The sequence below is a fragment of the Microtus ochrogaster genome, linkage group LG3 (assembly GCF_000317375.1).
Source record: "Microtus ochrogaster isolate Prairie Vole_2 linkage group LG3, MicOch1.0, whole genome shotgun sequence".
Taxonomy (NCBI): Eukaryota; Metazoa; Chordata; class Mammalia; order Rodentia; family Cricetidae; genus Microtus; species Microtus ochrogaster.
In genome coordinates, this window is record NC_022029.1 from 42095000 (window position 1) to 42117840 (window position 22841).

A 22841-nucleotide genomic window follows, 5' to 3' on the forward strand; every position below is an offset into this window, starting at 1 on the left:
TTGGACTTTCCACAGGGCAGGGAACCCTGACTGCTCTTTGGACTGGAGAGGGAGGGGGAGAGGAGTAGGGGGAGGGGGAGAGGGGTGGGAAGAGGGGGAGGGAAATGGGAGGCTGGGAGGAGGCGGAAACTTGTTTTTTTCCTTTTCTCAATAAAAAAAAATACACATAAAAAACAAAATTAAAAACAAAACAAATACCTTAAGTTAGACCTGGCAATGCAAGTTTATAATCAGGAGGCTGAGACAGGAGGATTGCTAGCTCTAGAACTCCCTGGGCCAAAACAACTTTAAAGCCAGTCCTGGAGAACTAAGTAAAGTCCTTCTCAACACAAGAGGTGAGAAAAAGGACTGAAGATACAGCACACTGGCAAACATTTGCCTAGCAAATAAGAGATTCTTGGTTCAATCCTCAATACTGGAAGACGCACAAAGAATGAAAAAAATACCTACCAACCCCCACAGCTAACAAAGAACAATTGTGACAACTATGATTTTTATTTGACTTTCTGGCTTGTTACCAGGTGAGAACACTTTCAGAGCCAAGTTAGCACCATTGTAGTCAAGGTCCCCGGGTCAGGAAACACTGAAGGGAGAATCTGCTCAAGACCAGTATCCCATCTAACACCTTCCACAGGGTGCTAGCTACAGTCTTCCTAGAGGCCACACTCAGGAATGTATAGTAACTTTCTACCTGGAGGCCTTGGGAAGCTCCTGCTCTGTGAGGAATGAGATAACCAGGACCAACAACTCACTGGTTTGTGATAAAAAAGTCACTGTCATCACAATGCTTGCTTCTCCTTCATGTAAAATGTGCTTTCATTACCGTTTCTCCTTCACTCATCGAATCAAAAGATTTATGTGGACTGAATACCCTCTTGCCAGAGACCTTCAGCACCACCAGTATAATGAATTGTATGAATAGATCCACACATCGTTACAAAGAAAAGAGTAAAATGTAGCTTAGTATAGCACTTGCCCGCCTATCATGAACAAGGCCCCGGTTTGATCCTTAGAACCACAGGGGGAAAAGAATGCATTTTAGAACATAATCAAGGCTCTGTTTCTGTCCATCCTTTGTAGCAGCTGAGTGATAGCAAGGTGCAGGCTCTGAAGCAGCTGCCAGGACACAATGATCATCCTATTCACCCCTGTGCTGGCTCCAAGGCCAGGTCTCTCCTGTCCACTGGCCATAGCTTTTCAAATATCTACAACAGCTTCTAGGAGCTTCATTTCAGATGCAAGTGCCCTTCACACGTGCTCCAAAATACACACTGCCTATTCAGACTCTGCCCGACCAAAACAAAACAAACAAAAAACATTATCGTTAACTTTATAAAAAGCATTAAACGTAAAAGAACTATCTTTAATACGTTTTACCCAAACAAAACCGCCCAGCAATGTAGGTTAGGTGAAAGAAAGGTCCTTTTACTCAAGAAACAAAGCCTTTTAACAGTGATACCGGTCTTCAGTCAGATCTCATCCCAAGTACCGTGGGTCGTAGGGAACACAGGGCACTTTTACTGTTCAGCACGCACAAGCCTCTTGAGAGAGAAAAACGCCTGAGAGAAGGCTTTTCCTTTGCCATTAAGTGGCTTTTCTTTTCAAAACTTACGTTAAATGACTAAATCTTTTTTTTTCTTTTTCTTTTTTTTAGTTCAGGAATAATGACTGCTATTTGCTTGTTTCTTTACTGTTCTCATCAATTACCGTGTAGTGTTTTCTGGAATCTCTTCACACTGACCATGTCTTTCGTTAACTGAAATGTTTTTCCTTCAGTTTCAATAGTGAATTCCCTATAAACAGAGAAAAAAGGGAGAAACTCACTACACAGCAGTTAAAACAAGTACCCCTCCTCTAGCATGCTGAACACGCTTCATCTTAAGTGCTAACACAATGTGGTCTTTTCTCCAGATTACAACTCAAATCAAATCAAAGTCATTTCATAAGAACCACCAAATTAATTATTACTCAAACAGTGGCACCAAACCATATCCTGAAGAGGATGTGAAAGTGTGGCTCACTCTATAAAATTCTACAAGTGATTTAACAGTAAATTCCTCTGATCTTGAAGTCAGGATTAAATATAAAAACTTAAAAAAAAACCCAAAACTGTTGTAATCAGATTTGTCCAAAATAGCTCTGCAAGTAAAATGATCACCGTTCTTCAGAATATCCCAGCAAATATAAACACAGACTAGCTCACTATCACACAAAAATAAAGTAAATAAAGATCAACTTTAAATAGGTTTCCAGACTGTCTGCTATCAGAGTATAAAACATTCCCCCATGGCTGTTATATGTTTGTGTCCTGAGATCAGTTACAGGTTCCCAGGGGAACCCCACATGGCTCTATTTTCTCACTCTAAAGGCCAGTGTGCAACAGTTCTCTGAACTAGAGAGCGCCCTCATGTGGTTGTCTTGAAGCTGTATGGGGCACTTGCTACATTTTGCAGGGTTCTTCCTGTCATAATCTCCTGCCTCATCTGGATGGTTTCCACTGATCTCCTGGAAATAACTATTGGTTTGAAGTTTGTGTGTGCGCACACAGTGTCATATAGTCTCTGAGTAGTCTAAATGCAGAGCTGGAAACCCCTATAGAACAGTTAGCAAGATAGCTACTGCTTGAGATTAAACCCAGCAAATGGTCTTGCAGAGTTCACCGACTGTTGTTAGCGAATGGTAAACACCCACAGCTTCATGGCCTCCAGGTTCCCAAGTCCCTCTCCTCTGTGCCCTCACTCGAAATGACAAGTGATCTGCTTTCCAGTACAGCAGTGTCTTTCCTGGGTGTCTGTGTAACTAGAGACTATGAATACCCTTCAATAAAAGAGCAGTCATGAAATGCTTCAGGTTTGCTGGCCCTATGTGGTCTCTTGTATACTGTTTTCTTGTTTCATTTGAGTATTTTTGTTACTGTTCTTGTTTAAACCCACCCCACTGAAAATTCAAAAATCATTTTTTGTTTGAGAGCAACCCTAAAAGGAAAAGGAGGTGGGAGGAACAAGTGTTCTAATGCATTTTAACGATGGTTCTACAAATGGACAAATTTAGTTATTAACAGTATACGCTTCTAACTCCTATTCTGTTCCTCTGCTGCTCAGTCTGCCAATTACTGATGGTAGTAATCTACAGTAACTGAAAGCTGCCCGGTTTCTCTTCAGTTTATGGCCTGTATATTTTAAGTTCTAGTTTCAGTTGTGTGCGTATTTAGAAATGACACAACCTCTTGGGTGGTTACCTTTATCATTATAAAGTGTCTGGAGGTTACTTTGATATTAACATAGCCACTCCAATTTCTGACTAGTATTTATATAAAAATCTTCATCCTTTTACATTTAAACCTACTTCTGTATTGTCACTGAAGTTCAGTGTAAATCGCATTTAATCAAGTCTGGAACTTTTGGAACAGACTCCCTATCACTAGATTATTTTATTTCATTGGCATTTAGTACAAGTCTGCCCATCTTTGTCCTCTTTACCAATTTTCTAGAGGTTCTGTGTACTTTGAACAGTATTTTAAGTTTGTGTCTGGTCTGCGTGCTTTCTTTATAGGCAACAGCTCTGGAATTTACTGCCTGCACTGCCTAAGGTTCTGCCACTCCATCCATTTTTACAGCAGTGCACTCCCAATCATTTACTCTTACTTTGGCGTGCATTTTATTTCCATACATAAATTCCATAACATACTCTTGTTTTTGCTTCGGAGAGTCCGTTCTCTTTCTGTGTGTGCAGGAGTGTCCATGTGGGCATATGTGGGGCCAGTGGCTGAGTGGAATGTCTTCCCAGAGCCCCTGACACCCCACGTGGTACTGGGGTTACAGATGCGAGGCACAGAGTGGAGCTTTTCTGTGGGGTGGGGATGGACACTCGGTTCTCGCGGCTGCACAGTAAGCACTTTATCCGCTGAGTCACCTCCCAGTGCTCAGTCCACTGTCTCTCGAAGGAACTTACATGGTTTACACTCACCGCATATTTCTCCTTTCTAAAGCTCTGGCATAGTTTTGAGAGATCTGCACCCAAGACTTCATGGAGCCTTTGCTGTTTCACAGTATTGTTGAGTCTAGTATGTTTATACTTTTGGCTCTAGACACCTATAGACCCTAACCCACAGTGTTCTGGCTTTGATCATTTTGACAGGATCTTACTCTCATCTTTCTTGGCTGTTATATAATGATTCTTTCTCCCCTATTGACTGCTTTAAAGATTTTTGTCCTTGTCCCCACTTTTTAGCAATCTGAATCTAATACACCATCGTGTCATTTTGTCTTCAACCTGCCTGGGCTAAGCTTCTTGCTATGAGATGTTTGCTCCACACACTGACTATCACACACGTGCTTATCTGTCTGGCACTGTTCCATGGCATCTCCCAGCCTTTAACTTTTGACGCTCCATGGAGTTTCTGAGACTGTGACCTTAAATTAAATGTTATCTCCTCTGCGCTATTTAATTCACTGTTGCCCCACGCAGCGAGGCGTCAATGGGAGGTGATAGTTGGCACTGTGTTTACACTTCCACGTCTCTTAAAGACTTATGTGTGTGAATGTTTGCCATATGTGGGCGGGTGCCCATGAGGTCAGAGAGGGCCTTGGAGCTGAAGCAGTCTTCACGGCTGAGCCATCTCTCCAGCCCTTCATTCCCACATGTAAGAGCATGCACACATATGCAGCTATTTTACTGAATATATTTACTGAGTCCCGTTTCTTATTCCAAGGTCTTCTAATTAACCTCCCTCACCAGGAGTCACACGACACTGCTTTCACAGATTACTTTTTATTACGGTAGGTTCTACACTGTGTGGAACTGGATTTGTTGTATTCCTTTAAGGACTCTCCTCTGCTGCGCTTACATCTATGATTACAGAGTACTCCAGGCCTCCAAGGAAAAGTGAGATTAGCTTCAAATCTAACTCAGAAGTCTCTTCTAGGAAAATCACTAGAAAAGAACCTGTTCCTCCAAGATGCTGGAGATTAAAGCTGGGACAATGTTCATGAAGATATAAGATCTTTATTATTTTGCTTCAAATATATTTCTAGGCTATAATGTTGAAATCTAACAATAAGAGTTATTTAAACACCAGTACCACACAGACAGAACTTACCTTAAAACCCTTCTAGAAACACCCATCTTGCCCCCGCTGAGCCAGCAGTGGGCCCCGGGAAGAAACAGCACCTTACCCTTTCTCATTCAGCAGCAGCTCCATCTCTGTAATGTAGCATTCGTCACAGGCACTGAGGTACTCCATCACCAGCTTGGCATCCTTCTTGTACGCCTTGCCCACGGCTCCCTTATTGGGCTCAAACTGTACGACGTTAACTGTTTTGTATAAAACAGTCAAGGAATTGCAACACAGCACTGCTTTAGGACTTTGGAAAACGATCGTAACACTCTAAAACCACCGGCAGTGCTGTCAGCATCAGCAACCCAGACCCTGTTCATTCCTGTGTCAAGCACAAGATGAGTCAGGGACACACAAAATTATCCTGAGCGGCCTACAGCAGGGGCTGGGGAGACTCCACTCAAGCATGCGGCTCTGAGCTCAGGTGGCCAGCACCCACATCACAGCCAAGTGTGTCTATGCATGCCTACAGTTCCAGCACTGGGGGAGCAGAGACAGGAGGCCTCCTTGGGGCTGCTGTTCAGTCAGTCTTTGAAATCAGTGAACTCCATTTCAGTGAGGGACTGTCTCAAAAACGAAGGTAGAGGGCAACAGAGGAAGACGCTCAATTCAGACATGTCTTTGTGCACTCTTACACACATGAAGATGTACATACAAATCACACACAAAGAATGAATACTATTATCAAAGATTTTTAAGGTTACAGTGAAATAAATATTAGCTAATCCACAATATATCTCAGTCCATAGCATAAGAACTGGTAATATCTTTGACGAATAAGGTCCTCAATGGGAAAAGGGGCTTGTTTCCAAAATTAACTAAATCCCTGGGACTCACATGACAAAAGGATGGAACTGACTCCTGGAAGTTGTCCTGATCTCCATACATGTGCTGTATCAAAAGTCCAAACAAATAATCAACAAATATAATTTTTTTTTAAAAAAATCTGGTTTTACCACTAGTCAACCCTAAGGAACAACTCACAATGTCAGAGCCAGATAAGAAGCAAACTCAGTGAAGCATGGTGGTGCACGCCTTTTATCCCAGCACTCAGGAGGCAGAAGCAAGATCTCTGTGAGTTTCAGGCCAGCCTGATCTACAGAGTGAGTTCCAGGACAGCCAGGGCTGTTACACAGAGAAACTCTATCTAGAAAAACCAAAAATAAATAAATAAATAAAAATAAAAACAAAAGGGGTAAACTCACATTCTGCTAACTTACAGTGTGAGTGAGCTAAATTATCTTAAAACAGCACTATGGTTCTAGCAGAACAACATTCAGTAGCTGTCCTGTATGTAGGTGCAGGTGCAGAGAAAGGCGTGTTGGAAACATCTGAGAAAAAGCAGCACCCTGAAAAACATTCTGGGTGTGCTTCCAAATGTGTGTCTATAAGGGTCTAATGCTGGGGTGCTCATTAGACCCTCAGGAGAGACCAGCAATGGAGCAATGAGGGATACCAACCGACAATTAACCATTCACTCAAAACCAAGGGACAAACTGGGGCTCACACACCTTCACACCCTCTCAGTTTGGAGTGGCCAGAAAGGATATGGGTTCCTTCAGAGGTTTCTCAGCTACTAGTGGGACTTTGGTGGCTCGAGCATGACAGGATAGGTCGTAGCAGGAACGATCAGCACATCCAACAATCTCAATCCAACCCTAGGAGGACAGAACAAACAAATTCATTTACTGCTCACATTGGTATTGTTCATGAAAACACAGACAGTAACTGATCCTTCCAAATATACAGTTAGAGAATCTCCAACTGGATTTTGTATATTATTAAAAAGAGAACAGTTCATACACAAGGGAGTTTATAAAGCACATAGAGAAATTCACACTGTGTATTTGGTGGCCTTATTTTCCAGGCTGACATCTGGCATTCTTTCTTATAAAAATAAGTCATTGCTTTTTTAGTATGACTAATTTTTAATTATAGAAAATTAATCCGGGACTGGAGAGATGGCTCTGTGATTAAGAGCACTTAGGTTCTCTTCCAGAGAACCCAGGTATAATTCCCAGCACCTACCCTGCAGCTCACAGCTGTCTGTGATCCAGCTCCAAGTGATGTGACACCCTCACAAAGACATACATGCAGGCAAAAACACCAGTGCACATAAAATAAAAATGAATCATTAAAAATGTTAAGAAAAATATTAATCCATAAAGATAAAGTCACTAAGCCAGATGTGGTGACTCATACGTAGAATTGGGCACTTTGAGGCTCACGGCTTAAGCCAGGCCAGGTTAGCATTAGACTGCATTAAATAAACAAAATAAAAACCAAAGTCATTTTATAAAAGACACAAAGCCAATGACCTTGTGTAACTCATGTCCCCTGGGTGAAAGCAGCTTCTCTCTATATAGGTGAAGAGAGACATGCAACCAGGAAGACCCCAATGCTCTCAGGCCCTTTACTTAGAGAAAAAGAGGTCAGAATTTCCTAGCCTATCTCCTAAATCTACCAAATAGTTCTCTAAGCTAAGAGTGCTGTAATCTTGTAGCCCTGCCACTAGTGCCAGCATTGCTGGATGCGTGTCTTGTCTCCACTGTGGGGGGCGGGGGGGAGGCTACAGTACCAGACACCGGGAGCAGGCACAGCAGGCACACCTGTGCCACACCACCTCCACCCTTCGCTCCCCATCTACAGCGGCCATCTCTGTGTCCCAGTGTTTTTAGACACACGGGGTCAGCCCCTCGCTACAAGGAGCACAAGTCAACTGCCGTCTTGCTAGTTTCTTTGGTCCACTCTGGCATAAAGAACAGTAAACGGCAGTGTAAAAACTCACTGCAGTCTACTTACATAGGATGTTTTGGACTCAGCATCCCAGCAGTCGCAAGCATAATGGGCCATCTCATTCTCCATGTGCTGTCGGAAGCGGAGTTTCTCAGGAGATACTCCAACCTTCATGAGGTAGAGGTAGATGCGGCCAATGAAATAGCCTAATACTGAGTTGTTAATGACACCCTAAACAAGGGAAAAAAATACACATTAACACCTTTGAAGACCAAGGTACATCTACAGTATTTCATAGTCTACTGATAAAAAGACAACACAGAGTAAACTTTCTTCTTGCTTTCAGAACAATTTAAAATACGCACAATGAGATCCTAGTTATTTTAAAAGAGTTATTGTCAAGTTAACAAGTTAATGATGAAGTTGTCAAATATGTCTAACACACTGGGCATAGTGGTGCATACTTTAGTCCCAATACTAGGGAGGCAGATCTCTATGAGTTCCAGGCTAGAGTAGTCTACAGAGTGAGTCCCAGGACAGTCACAGCTAAATAGTGGGGTTCTGTCTCAACAACAAAAACAAAACGACAACAAAAAAGTTTAAGGTATCTGTTCAATGGATCTGCAGTACCATATACAGCCTTATAGCATATACTCCTGAAATCCAGTCATAAATGACACTAAATTAACTAAAGAAATAGATGAAATTGTTTTGGTTTTGAAGACAGGGTTTCTCTGTGTAACAGCTCTGGCTGTTCTGGAACTCACTCTGTATACCAGGCTGGCCTCAAAATCAGAGATCTGTCTGCCTCTGCCTCCTGAGTGCTGGGATTAAAGCCATGCACTATCACTGCTTGATCTTGAAATTTTTTAAAAAAGTCTTCTAACCCACTGAGATTTCATCTGCTCCATATAGTCATATCATTTGTACCTTAGTACTAGACCTTAGAAACTATCTAGCCTCACCTCCCACACTGCAAGTCTGTCTACTGGTTACTTTTGTCAACTTGACACAAACCTAGAATCCCTGAGAAGGAATCTCAAAGGAAGAACTTCATACTGGCCAATGGGTATTTTCTTGATTGTTGTAGAAGACATGCAAGTCCTTGTACTCAGACAGGCACTAAGGAAACCAGGAATATTAAATATACAGGGGTGTCTCTTCAAGGGGAGAGATGAGCTGGATAACCTGTTTTCCACCCAGAAAGTTGCAAACAGACTTGGTTAATAATCTGATGACCTTTGTGCTACCTGTGTAGCCAGACCACACCTAACCCTCTCCCAGACTCTTCTCTTGAGTTTCTTTGTCTCAGTCAATCCATAGCACTATCCTGCCCCAGACCCTTATCTTGAGCCTGTTTTCTCAATCTTTATGGAAGATGTTACTTATACTTTACAAAGAGTTTGAAGTACTCATGCCTTAAGCTTTGTTGTGCATGGGATTCAGTTAATTATCACCAGGAAACTTTTTTCCAAATTGTACTGTGCTTAAATATGCTCAAATAAACTACCCAGGGTCAGACTCTCAAAGTTCGAACCGACACCAGTTACTGAATCATGGTGAACCGAACCACTTTCTCAGCTCTCAAAGACAGTTAGTTACTCTTCACTGGCCGTGGTGGAAGCAGAGACCCCTGAGACTGCTAACTGATATAGCAAGGACCAGTCTCCTGTGGATGAGGTGTACTATCCCTGAGGAGGTGGGCCTGAGCTGTGTAAGAATGGTGGCTTAGCAAGCCAGGAGAGGCAAGCTAGTCAGTAGCATTGCTCTATTGGCTTCTGCTTCAAGCTCCTACGTTGGCTTCCCTCAATGATGGAGTAGTTTGTCATCTAAAATAAACCCCTTTCCTCCAGAGTTGCTTTTGGTTATGGTACTTAGCATAGCAGATCATTCCCACAAAATAGGCGATACCTCTTCCTGCATATTTCTGGGCCCAGAAGGCTCAAGTGCTCCTCCAGGCAAGACAGCCACTACTGGGAGCAGCTCATGAGGGTAAGTCTCCACTCACTCATTTCTCCAGGCAGACAGAAACCCATCGACATACAAGGCCTATAACCCTATGCTGTGGGCAACACAAAGAGGTTTGGATTCTGAGTGCTTGTCTCTCTCAGAGTGGTGCAGATTACTAATGCAGGGTTAGTTAGATACAATACACAGTTCAAGCCAAGACCTAAATCCTAAGTGCTCTACTCGACAAGAATGCTGAAGTTATGTGTGTGGCCAGAGACAACTTGCAGGAGTTGGTTCTCTGCTTCCACACATGGATCCCAGGAATTGAACTCAAGTCTTCAGACTTAGCAGTAGGTGTCTTTACTTACTGAGCAACCTCCATGGCCCATCGGCTAAACATTTTTCTTTTTTAAATTTTATTTCACATAGATTGGTGTTTGCCTACATGTATATCTGTACAATGGTGTCAGATCCCCTAGAACTAAGTTAGACAGCTGTGAGCTGCCATGTGGGTGCTGGGAATTGAATCCAGGTCCTCTAGAAGAGCAGCTCTGAGCCAATTCTGCAACCCCTAAACACTTTTCTTATGTTAGCCTCAAGGCTCAGAATTGGGTGGTTCAGATAAATGTTTCTCATGATATTAATACTGTAAAATAAATTCTATATAAAACAAACAAACAAAAAATACTACATGGAGACTGGCGCTGTAGCTCAGCGCTAGGTCACTTGTTCAGCCTGCAAGGACCTAGGTCTGCTCCCCCGTACAACAGACAAACACTGTCATGGGCTGAAAATGCAGGTCAAGCACTTGCCAAGCCTGCACATGCCTTTGGGCTTGATCAGCAATGCTGCAAAATAGATAAACAAAAATACTGCAAAAGGCAAAGATGCCATCATCCAATGCACAACCAAGTTGCTAAGTGCGGTCATCTCCAATTGGGCATAATAAAACAATTTCCTCCAGAATCTTACCTGCTCAACAGCATCTCCCAGGCGCATCTTCCGAGCAGACTGTCCGCTAACCTGCGCTTTTGCTGAGTACAAATAAAGGGAGAGGTCGGCCACGCTCTGGAACTTGGGATGGTCCTTCTCTGAGGGATCTACAAAGTGCTCAATCTCCGCCATTGTGAATTCCCTGGAAGAGGGGAGGGGGGATAGAAATCTGCATGCTCAACTATAACACTGAGTCACCGATGCTCCTACTTCTAGCTGCTCATTCCTCACAGATAAAAAGCCTAACCTATAGGAATTTCTTGTGACCAAGCAGAACACCAGCTTCCTAAGGAAATTAGCCAAAGATTTTTAGTTGAGGTTTGTGAAGGTGGTTGCTTTTTTAAGAATATAAGTAACTGGCCTGGAATACAACTCCATGATAGAGTTTATGCTTAGTATGTTCAAGCCCTTAGGTTCAATCCATAGTATCAAAATAAGAACAAAAATAAAAATAATAACTTCAGCAACAAGCTGTTCTCAAATAGTAATTCCTTCTATGTAGCTATACCCAAGAGTATCAACTATAAATAAATATTTTTGCTTGTTTGTTTTGGTTTTTTTGAGACAGGGTTACTCTGAGTAGTACTGCAACTCGATGTAGACCAGGCTGGCCTCGAACTCAGAGAAATCTGCCTACTTCTGCCTCCCAAGTGATGGGATTAAAGGCGTGTGCCACCATTGCCCAGCAATAAAACTGATTTTTAAAGACAGATTAATACAGCCTTTAAAACAGGAAAACAAGCAAAGAGAAATGAGAGGCTGAACAGCGACCGCCACATAAAATGATTCTGCTTTAAGCATCAGGTCTTTGCACAAATATATACTAAAGGAAACTAGACATTTGCTTTTTAAAGAATGGGAAATTAGAAGTGAACTGAAATGGTTCTCCGGGTTTTAAAGCAGTTTGATTGGCTATGTTATAGCTCCAAACAAGTAAATGACTGATAATGGCAGCAAACAGATGGTCTCGTTAGAGCAACAGCTTCTAAATAAAATGTTATTCCAGGCAAAGGACACTGGGCATGAATTGAACAAGCCACGATCAAGCGCAGCACATAATGACGAAATAAATATGCACACGGCAATGGTTTTCCAAAGAGATTTCTCTGAATTGCAATTTAGTAGCTATTACAGGGGAAGAGAGAGTGTTTTAAGTTAATTTTATGAGTCGAAAATCTTTTTTTAGAAAATGGACACAGTTTCATGGTGTACTCTCTTGATTATCTCAGACGTTTTAGAAGCAACACAAAATTGCACAGATTGGCCCTAAACATAAGAAATGTACTGCCAAGAGCTCTGAGTTTTGAATTTTACTCGTTAATGGCACATTTTATTTGGTCCACAGCATTAAGTCTTAATTATCTCTCAACAACTATGAAATGTGTCTGCGCATATGAAAGTTGAGGGGAATGTGTTGTGTCCTTGCATAACTCATACCAGGCCTGACAGGACTGAACTTCAACAGTGCAGGGAAAGTCTTTTCATCTGTTCTGTAGGAACCTGCATGCCAACTGTAGTTAATAATGTAATATCATCATCACCCACTGAAAGGGCTAAGATTCTCACCACCAGAGTAAGAACTGAACAGCAACAATGTAAAAGGACAGATTGGTTAAGAGTTTGCCTGCAACGATGTAAAAGGACAGATTGGTTATGAGTTTGCCTGTGCTACTCATCCCACAATGTATGTATCAATACACCTTGAAAACTATTATCTAGTGACAGGAAGAAAACAGGAAATAGTGAAATGCTGGACCAGAAGACTGTTTTGGAGCATAAGAAAGCTAACAATGGCACACAGCCTATTTCTGTATGGAATCACTCAGAATGATGATGTCAGGAAGAAAAGTGGAAATCATAAACTTATATCACAGTAGGTTTCTAGAGAAAGAGAGACCAGCCAGTGTCAGGATCCTCTCAAACATGCCTCGACACACCAGAGAGGTGTCTGAACTCGTCAGTGTTGGCCTGCCAACTGCCTTATGTCATAAAGCCCCAACATATCCAGAGGCTGCATCCCGAATACACCTTCCTAGCAATGCCACCTGCCCTGAACACTGCCCATTCTTTGTAACACTAACACACACACACACACACACACACACACACACACACACACACACACACACCCCAGACTGATCCCATAATATACACCACTGACAGAAAGGCATTGGTTTCAACATCAAGATCTGTATATCCTCAAAACAGATGGTAAGCAAAGGAAAGAGAGCTTCAGAGCAAGCAGGAACCGTAAATTGTTATCCAGGTTCCTTCCTTTCCCTTATAATTCATGTCCTCAATCAAAACTGTTAGCCTCACCAGAGATTACATTGGGGAAAGAAAAATAAACCTATGACAAGACTAAAGTACAAATTTACACCTCCAACCCAATGCCAACAATACCTGACTCGGATCAGTCCAGACCGAGGAGAGATCTCATTTCTAAAGGAGTTCCCAATCTGGGCAGCAGCAAAAGGCAACTTCCCTTGGTTGAATTCCAAAAGTCGCTTGAAATTCAGGAAAATTCCCTGTGCAGTTTCTGGTCTCAGATATCTATAAAGTTAGATAAGTCAGTCAGTTACAAATAAATTATTTTCCAATAAAACAGTCTTTACAAGTCAAGTATCATATATGCCCTCTTCACAGCAAAGCTATGCTCAAGGCCTACATTAGAAGTTTTAAAAGGAAGCCAACACTCCCACAGAATCATGGGATGGACCAAGAACTTGGGATGGCCACAATGCCATCAGAACCATCCTTCTTTCTTTAATCCAGTGGTCAAAACACCCACTTCTCTGAGTGTCATTATGGTGGTTTGAATGAGAAAGGCCTCCAAAGGCTAAGTTTGAATACTTGGTCTCCAGTTGGTGTAACTGTTTGGAAAAGATTAGGAGGCATGGCTTTGTTGGAGAAGTTGTGTCACTGGGGTGGACTTCAGGGTTTCAAAGGATTCATGCCATTCCCAGAGTGCTCTCTGTCTCCAGCTTGTGGTTGGAAAGGAGCTCTCAACTGCTCCTGCACCAGGCCTTCGTCTCAGCATCTCTAAGTTGTCTCCTCTGTCCTACTCTCTCATCCCCCACCCCACTTAACCCTATTCTACTTCTCCCTTTGTCTCTCCATAACACTCACTCTATTTCCCCTTCCTTCTGTGATTTCTTGGGTTGTAATAGTACAGTATCAAAATCTTAAACGCTAATATCCATATATAAGAAGAAAATGCGTACTATTTGTCTTTTGAGTTTGGGTCACCTCACTCAAGATGATCTTTTTCTAATGTCATCCAGTATCCATTTACCTGCAAATTTTTCTTTTCTTCATAACAGCTGACCAGCACTGTTTATTGAAGATGCTACCTCAGGCCCAGTGTGTACTTTCGGCTTTTTTGTCAAAAAATCAGATGTCCATAGGTGTGTGGACTTGTGCCTGGTTCATTACTTGGATTCCATTGGCTAACATATCTATTTTAATGACAACACCATACTGTTTTTGCTACTATAATACAACTTGAATGAAATCTAGGATGGTGATACTTCCAAAAGTTCTTTTATTATTCAGGATTGTTTTAGCTCTTTTGGTTTTTCTGGGTTCATGGTGCCATATGAAGTTGAAGATCATTTTTTTCAATTGATATGAATGGTGTTGGAATTCTGACGGAGAATTGCATGGAACTTGTATAGTGCCTGTGGTAAGATAGCCATTTTCACAATATTAACCCTACTGATTCATGAGCATCTGAAATCTTTCCATCTTCTGATGTCTTCAATTTCTGCCTTCAGTGTCTTAAAGCTTTTATTATACAAGCCTTTCACTTGTTTGGAGTGAGTTATCCCAAGATTTTGGTTTTTTGAGACTACCAAGAAAGGTACTATTTCTGTGATAATTTTCTCAGTATGCTTGCTATTTGTATATAGAAAGGCTATTGAGGGCTGGAGAGATGGCTCAGAGGTTAAGAGCATTGACTGCTCTTCCAGAGGTCCTGAGTTCAATTCCCAGCAACCACATGGTGGCTCACAACCATCTGTAATGAGATCTGGTCCCCTCTTCTGGCCTGCAGGCATATATGCAGGCAGAACACTGTATACACAATAAATAAAAAAAAAAAAAAAACAAAGATTCGATGCCCTCTTTAAAAAAAAATAAAGAAAGAAAATAAGAAAGAAAGAAAGAAAGAAAGAAAGAAAGAAAGAAAGAAAGAAAGAAAGAAAGAAAGAAAAAAAAGAAAGGCTATTGATTTCTGTTAACACAGAAATTTTCTGTTTCTTTGTATCTTGCTATTTTCCTAAAGTGTAGAAATTTCCTGGTAAAGTCATTAGGACTTTTTAGGGATAATAACACTAAAGGCTGATGTGGGATTCCCCTCTGTATGTTATGAATATGCTTTATTACCATTGGTTAATTTAAAAAAAAAAAAGCTGCTTTGACCTATGGCAAAACAAAATAAAGGCGGACGGGAAACTAAACTGAAGGCAGGGAGAAAGAAGGCAGAGACAGGGAGACATCATGTAGCTGCAGAAGGAGAAAGACACCAGAACCTTATCAGTAAGCCACAGCCTCGTGGTGATACAGATGAATAGAAATGGGTTCATTTAAGATGTAAAAGGTAGCTAGAAATACACCTGAGTCATCGGCCATGCAGTGTTGTTTATATATAGTTTCTGCGTGATTATTTGGGTCTGGGTGGCTGGGAAACAAAAGAAAGTCTCCGCCTACAAAAAGGATCTTTTGAAAAAGTATATGGAAACCTATTACTACAGCAGCTTCCTTTAAAAATACGTATATGGTCAACATATAAAGGGAGAGACAATGCCCCGACCAGATATCTGATGCCACCAGTGTCTAGACTGGCCAAGGGTCCCAGGATCTCCCCAAATAACACAAGCTATTGCCAAGGGTATTTAGTTGCTCTCCACAACCTGACAATAAGGTCCTATGGCTAAAGACACAAGATACTTATGTCATCAAACATGGAGAAAATGAGCTGGCACCCAACTTGGAGCTTCACTCCTACTAACTAGCATTCATGGTACTGGAAGGTACTCTGCATGGTACCAGAGAAGAAAGGTAATGATCAATATTACACAACTACAAACACTGCAACCTGTAGTAGCAATCTGCCTACAAGATATACTAGTACAATAGTAGCACAAATGTTAAAAATAACCAACCACTCTTGATGATTCCCTCACCAGACCCACCCAGCTCCCCCTCTAACTTCTCATCACATGTATGCCATTACTCTTCCTTTTATTTTCCCTGCCTCTGACTTCCTTAACATATTTTCCTCCTCTCATGGCTAAATACATCACTCCTCTTTCCTTTTTTTTTTTAAAGATTTAATTTATTTGTCTGAATGTTTTACCTGCATGTATGTGCACCATGTATATGCAGTTCCTACAGAGACAGAAAAGGGCATCCAGTTCCCTGGAACTGGAATTAGAGATAGTTGTGAGCTGCCTTATGGGTGCAGGGAACCAAACCCAGGTCCTCTTCAAGCACAGTCAGTGCTCAGTCATTAACCGAGTCAGGTCAATTTCTCCTTTCTCTGTATTCTTTCCATTGTATTTTCAACCAGATATTTTTGTATTTCTCTATCTTAAAGATAAAGTCAAGCAAATATAGTTGTCCTATCACTGTTCTAGAGCTATGACCAAGGCAATTTATGAGATAAAATCACTTAATTGGGGGGCTTGCTTTTAGTTTCAAAGGGTAAGTTCCTAACCATCAGAATCCAGCATGGTGCTGAGAGTTCTACATCCTGATCCATAGGTGGGAGGCCTGGCATGGGCTTCTGAAACCTCAAATTCCACCCCAAGCGACGGGCCTCCTCCAACAAGGACACAGCTACACCTACAAGGGCACACCCCTTAATCCTTTCAAACAATGCATCAAATGAGGACTAAGTATGCAAATACATAAGTCTATCTTGGAAGATGGAAGACATTAGGAAAACAGGGCCCACAGAAACAACTAAGTGGAGCTCACATGGGCTCACAGAGACTGAGAAAACAAGATGGGTCCTGCGTGGGTCTGCACCAGGTCCTCTGTGTGTGTTACGGCTGTTAGTTTGGTGTTTTCGGGGGACTAACAGAGGGAGTGAGTGTGTCTCTGACTCCTTTGCCTGCTCTTTCAGTCTTTTCTTCCCACTGGGTTGCCTTGTCCAATCTCGGTATGATGGCTTTCACCTTGTCTTATTCTATCTTGTTTGGTCCTGTCGGGATGTCGTCTGTTGGAAGCCTGCTCTTTTCTGAAAAGGGAATGGAGGGGGAAGTGGGTCTGGGGGAAGAGGGGAGGTGGAGAGAAGCTCAGAGGTGCACAGGGAGGGGAGACTATGGTTGGGATGTATAGTATGAAAGAAGAAGCTATTTTCAATAAAATAAATAAATCAATAAAATAAGGCTATGGGGGCATTCTCATCCAAAACACAGCAGTATTATAGCCACTGCCTTCACTCCAATTTCACAGAAAAGACTCTGTGTAAAACATTCACTTAAATAAGTGTCCTTGAGGTCTTCTTTAGAATACTAAGTTCAAAACCAAAAGAAAGAAACCCTAAACTTCACCATCTCCCATTCTAACTAACTAACTACTCATTTCTTTATGGCCCTTTCCAGGTTCATCCAAATATAACTGCAGCTACATGTTATATTTCTAAAAAAATGTGTGTAAATTTATGCCTCTCCTGTACTGACTTTATACTTTCCTACTATTAAATGACCAAATGCTCTTGGGTTTAAGTGAAATAGCCATGTCAGAATGAAATGATCTACTCCATTATAGTCAGTTTAACCTCTCCCAAGTCAATGGGCAAATAGATTATTTCTACTTTTTAAAAAATTTATTTATTCATTTATTTTATTTTATTGCTGCTTTGCCTTATGTATGTCTGAGGGTATTGGATCTGGGAGTTATAGACAGCTGTTAGCTGCCGTGTGAGTGCTGGGAATTGGACCCAGGCTCTCTGGAAGAGCAGCCAGTTCTCTTAAACTGCTGAGCCGTCTCTCCAGCACTGGTTATTTCTACTTTTAACTATCACACTAAGTGTGCTTCCTTTCCCTTTAAATTATTTCCTTAAACGGCCTATGTCCTAGTTAGGGTTTCCATTGCTGGGGTGAAACAGGATGACCAAAGCAAGTTGGGGAGGAAAGAGTTTATCTGGCTTACACTTCCACAGCACTGTTCATCACTGAAGGAAGGAGGGACAGGAACTCAAACAGGGCAGGAACCTGGAGGCAAGAGTTGAGGCAGAGGCCATGGAGGGATGCTCTTTATTGGCTTGTGCATGGTTTGCTCAGCCTGCTTTCTTACAGAACCCAGGACCACCAGCCCAGTGGGCTGGGCCCTCCTCCACTGATCACTAATAAAGAAAACGCCTATAGCTAGATCTCATGAAGGCACTTTCTCAATTGAGGCTCCCTCTTTGCAGAAAACTCTAACTTGTGTCAAGGTGACATAGCCTGAAGGTGGCTCACTGGGAGGTGTGCCAGCTCCACAACTCTGAGCCTGAGTTCAGTCACTGTCCACATGGTGGAGACAATTAACTCCTACCAGTTGTTCTGACCTCCATGCCAGTGCTGTGCACATGTACCCCTACTCCCTGGTTAAATCAATAAACGCAGAAAGAAAAGAGGAAGGAAAAAAGATTGATAGATGGAAAGAACTATTTTCTTAAATCACCAGGAATGAACAGGAGAATAAGAAAGTCTGTCCCACGTTAGGGCTCTGTACTGTCACTACCTTTGCTTCAGGTATAAAAGCTATCTTTCAAGAATGTGGGCGAAGTCAACACCCTCCAGCATGGTGAGCTATTATATATAGCAACTTAAATTTAGTGAAAGTGAAATAAATGTGGAAAGTCAATCCTTGAAAGTACTGGCTTCATTTCAAGTGCTAAAGAGCCATACATGAGCAGGACCTATAAAGGACAGTGTGGTACAGGCCCTCCTGCCCTATGCAGGACCTATAAAGGACAGTGTGGTACAGCTTCCTATCCTATGTAGTTCTCACTGAAGATATGACGATCATGGGCTTCTGTACTTATTTAATAACAAACACAAAAACCTTACTATGCTTTAGCTTATGAAAGTGCAGCCTTTCTCCTTGGCACCAAGTTTTGCCTTTTGGTACAGGCAATTTCAATAAATGTGTTAGATAAACAGATAAATAAAAGCAATACATACCCAGGCATATTTCCTCCAGGCCCGATGAAGGTCTTGAACATTAAATTAAAAGGTACCGGAGGAGACAGGTCATTGCCAGTTGTGGGAGACTTTACATTATAGTTCACAAAAAGATCTCCAAGTTCTTGTTGTCCATAGTTATCAAGCTAAAGGACACATAAAGAAAACAATTAGTGCAGAAGCTATAGAACACAAGGTGCAGAACAAATACTATACACAGTTGCATCCCATAACTGCTCCAGCCACACTAAGGCAGAAGGTCCCCAGCCCAAACATGACCAGGAATCATCTCCACTAGTGAGGACAAGGTCTGCTTGGGAAAAACGGCTGACTCTGGGTCTGAGACATGAAATGAAGCAAAGGAGCCTGCAATTATCTTCTCACACAAAGAGCAAGGAAGAGCTGTATGCAGAGACTCATTGGCACTTCTGACAGCTCAACTGGACAATTCCACCATCAGGAAGCATAGTGCTGCCACTACAGAAAAGTATCAATGTTTAACTTCTAAATAAGAACAGAGAAAGCCAGCAAGATGGGTGGGAACTCATTGTTTCAGTCTGGGTTTTATGGAAATGACAGTTGATACACTTTTGGACAGATGATAAGGATTCAACAAACAGGTTAAAACAGGATGGAGGCATGGACCAAAGTAAATTCTCAGTTTTCTTTATAATTGGTAAGGGTAGTTCCCCTATTTTCTTTAGTCAAAAGCAACAGCGGAGGACAAGCTCATTTTGAAACCCTCACCGTTCAATGGGCCTGGGCCATGCTCACCAGCGACTGCCCATGGAGATGAGCACAGAGCCTCAGAAATGCACTTACTACATGTCCAAACTCTAATAACAACACAGATGTACTTACTACATGTCCAAACTCTAATAACAACACAGATGCACTTACTACAAGTCCAAACTCTAATAACAACACAGATGCACTTACTACATGGCCAAACTCTAATAACAACACAGATGAACACAGTCCCCCTCACATCAGGACAGGGTGAACAGTGACTACATTTTTGATATTACATTTATTCATATTTCAAAAAGTTAAGAAAATTAGCTTCAAGGAATTATAAAGGACTTTTCACCTTTCAAACATATTTCCTAATTTCTTGCAAAAAACAGTTTTAAGCTAATTTTACAAAATGCTACACGTGGAGATAGGTCAACAAAGATTGAGGGGCGAGCAAGGGAAGTTAAGTTCGCTGCTGAGTCCACACAGACACCGACAGAGGGGCAAGGGGAGCAAGTTTCAACTGCCGAGTCCACATCAAAGGAAAGAGCTCTTCTCACTGGAGGGAGACTGCGGTTCAGAGGAACTCTTGCCATTCCCATTGCAGCGGTGGAACCACTGGCACAAACTGCTAGGGCATCACCATCACATGATCCACACCAGGCAGGTTTTGAACCAGTGACACTACAGAGGCCAATTCTGAGAGCTACACTAGCTCCCAGCTCACTCTTCACTCAGGGTTTTATATAAACAGCAGCAATAAAACACATTGTTCTTGGATACGAAAAGGCTAGAACTCAAACTGCAATCACAGCTCACCAGATCAGACACACTCAGTTCCCAAATTTTACTTTACTTGGAAATGAAAGCAACAGGTATGATTAAAGACAGACTACACAGGATACATATGGCAATATCTTCAGAAATTCTGAATGAAAAATAAGAAATCACAACAAAAAAAAAAAAAAGAAAGAAAAGAAAAAGAAAAAGCCAGGCATGGTGGTGCAAGCTTTAATCCCAGCAATGGGGAGGCAGAGCAGACAGATCTCTGTAGTTCAAGGGCCAGCCTGCTCTACATACTGAGTTCCAGGACAGTCAGAACTAAAGTAAGACTCTGTTTCAAAAAATTAAATTAAAAAAAATTCCAAAATCAGGGATAATTTCCTTTAAAGAAACGTTAATCCTTTGAGAGGGGAAGAAACCGAGCATGTGAGGCCTGAGGACACAGTGAGGACACAGGCCAGAGCTCCATCCCAGCCCTGGGAGGAGCATGCTGCTCTAAAAGCACTGCAATAGAACAAACTGACTCGCTAACCTTGATGACATTAGAGCAACAAGCGAGAACAATTATACACCACAGGGACTGAAATAAACAACTAGATTAACAAAGTTTTTAATTTAAATGAAGAAGAAAATTCACATCTAAGGTTGGAAGACAAAGTAAATTTTCAGAGAAAAATCTGCAAGCTTGAACGAAAAACAGGGTAAATGTAGCAAAAGGATGTAGCAATTTCTATGAAAGAAAAGCAAAATGTTAAACTGGACACAGTGGCTTACACCCATAATCCCACCACTTGAAAGGCTGAAGAGGAATCACAAATTCAAAAAGACAAAACCAAAACAAAGCAAAATAAAAAACCCAAAAGGGGGTGGGTGGGATGGTTCGGTGTGTTAAGGTTCTTGCCAAACACCTAAAGGCCTGAGTTCAATCCCAGGGATCTATATAGTAGAAAGAGAGAATAGACTTGACTCTCTAAAGCTGTCTTCTGGCCTGCACACTTGAGCCATGGCATAGCTAACCCTTCCCTCATAAGATGGATGAATAAATGAAAAAATACAAACAAGTAAATGTTACCAAGTTCTCTACTCAGTTTTAGACAGATCACTGGAAGGAACGGGTCTTAGAGCTAGGCATGACGGCTCCATGCTTATCATCCCAACAGCTGAGAGGCTGGGGTAGGAGGATCACTTCAAGTTGGAGGCTGGCCTTGGCTACACCATGAGGTCTACACTGACTAAAAAACAAAGGAAAAAAAGAAAAGTTAAAAAACACAATTGCTTGTCGTTAACCATAGAAGAACATTTAAGTTGTACTACGTGGGATTTCATGAACACGGTGGAACTGCTGACAGACACGGAAACACAGGAGCGCACACACAGTTGTTCTGATGTCTCCAACTATCTCACCTGGGCCAGGACACTTTCCATCTCCGACTTCTTCTCAGCAGAACACTTCTTATCGGACATCAGTTTCTGTAAATGAGCTGGAAGAACAGTGTTGGTAAGAGTCATTTCCCATCACTAAAAGAGTACATTTGAGTTCCAGTGCTAGGCAACTAAAAACAAATCTGAACTTAGTGTTCTTATTTTCTACTAATCCGCAGACACTTTTGCAGGGGTGGCCTGAATGTTTTCAGGTTTTTCTCTTGTGCTGAGCATAAAACCCAGGGCCTTAACCATGCTAAGCAGGCTGTCACTGAGTAACAGCCCCAGACGATAATAATGTCTTGATCACTTGCTGATTAGAAGTTATCTGAATGGAACTAATCTCTTGGAGACTATGATCTGTATGCTTAATCTAAGTATAACTATAACCCAAGTTTTTTTTAAAAAAGGAAAAAACGAGAAAAAAAGGGTTCCACCTTTGTTGTGAGCACCCACAGGAAAGAGGCCCATACCTTTCAGCAGGTGGTCGGCACGGAAACACTCTCCATTCTTCACATCTTTAACCATGAAGTCAGCAAATTTGTCTACATGGCCAGAGGTCCTAAATCAATAAGCAAAAACAGGATAATATCTTAGAAGATCCCCTATAATATGTCTACCTGGAGATTAGATCCATGTATGCCCAAGATGGAAACTCCCTATCTAGAGCAACCATGTATCCTTCACAGACAGAGATATACATTCTAAGAAAACTCTCTCATTCCCTCTCAAGTTATTTCCTATGGAAAAAGAGATTAGCATATTTACTAACTATCTTAAGGCTGTATGACATATCAGGGTAGTTCATGTTTGTTCCATTATTATTAGCCATCTAAGCAAAGGCCAACATCATCAGGAATTTGATGAGCCAAGAATTCATCACAGCTCAGTACAGATCCTGACCTACACTGGCATTAGTATTATCTTTA

General features: G+C 41.7%; 1 protein-coding gene across 1 annotated transcript in view; it reads right to left on the minus strand.

Annotated features, from left to right (window-relative positions):
* The window catches only part of Gars (glycyl-tRNA synthetase), a 41690-nt gene that overhangs the window by 6314 nt on the left and 12535 nt on the right, over positions 1-22841 (minus strand). The window contains exons 5-13 of the mRNA XM_005360813.2: positions 22386-22474; positions 21895-21971; positions 18973-19118; positions 13199-13348; positions 10775-10937; positions 7919-8083; positions 6667-6774; positions 5175-5320; positions 1708-1793 (exon numbers count right to left, since the gene is read on the minus strand). Coding sequence (XP_005360870.1) covers positions 1708-1793; positions 5175-5320; positions 6667-6774; positions 7919-8083; positions 10775-10937; positions 13199-13348; positions 18973-19118; positions 21895-21971; positions 22386-22474 — 1130 coding nt within the window. The remainder of the gene's footprint in view (positions 1-1707; positions 1794-5174; positions 5321-6666; positions 6775-7918; positions 8084-10774; positions 10938-13198; positions 13349-18972; positions 19119-21894; positions 21972-22385; positions 22475-22841) is intronic.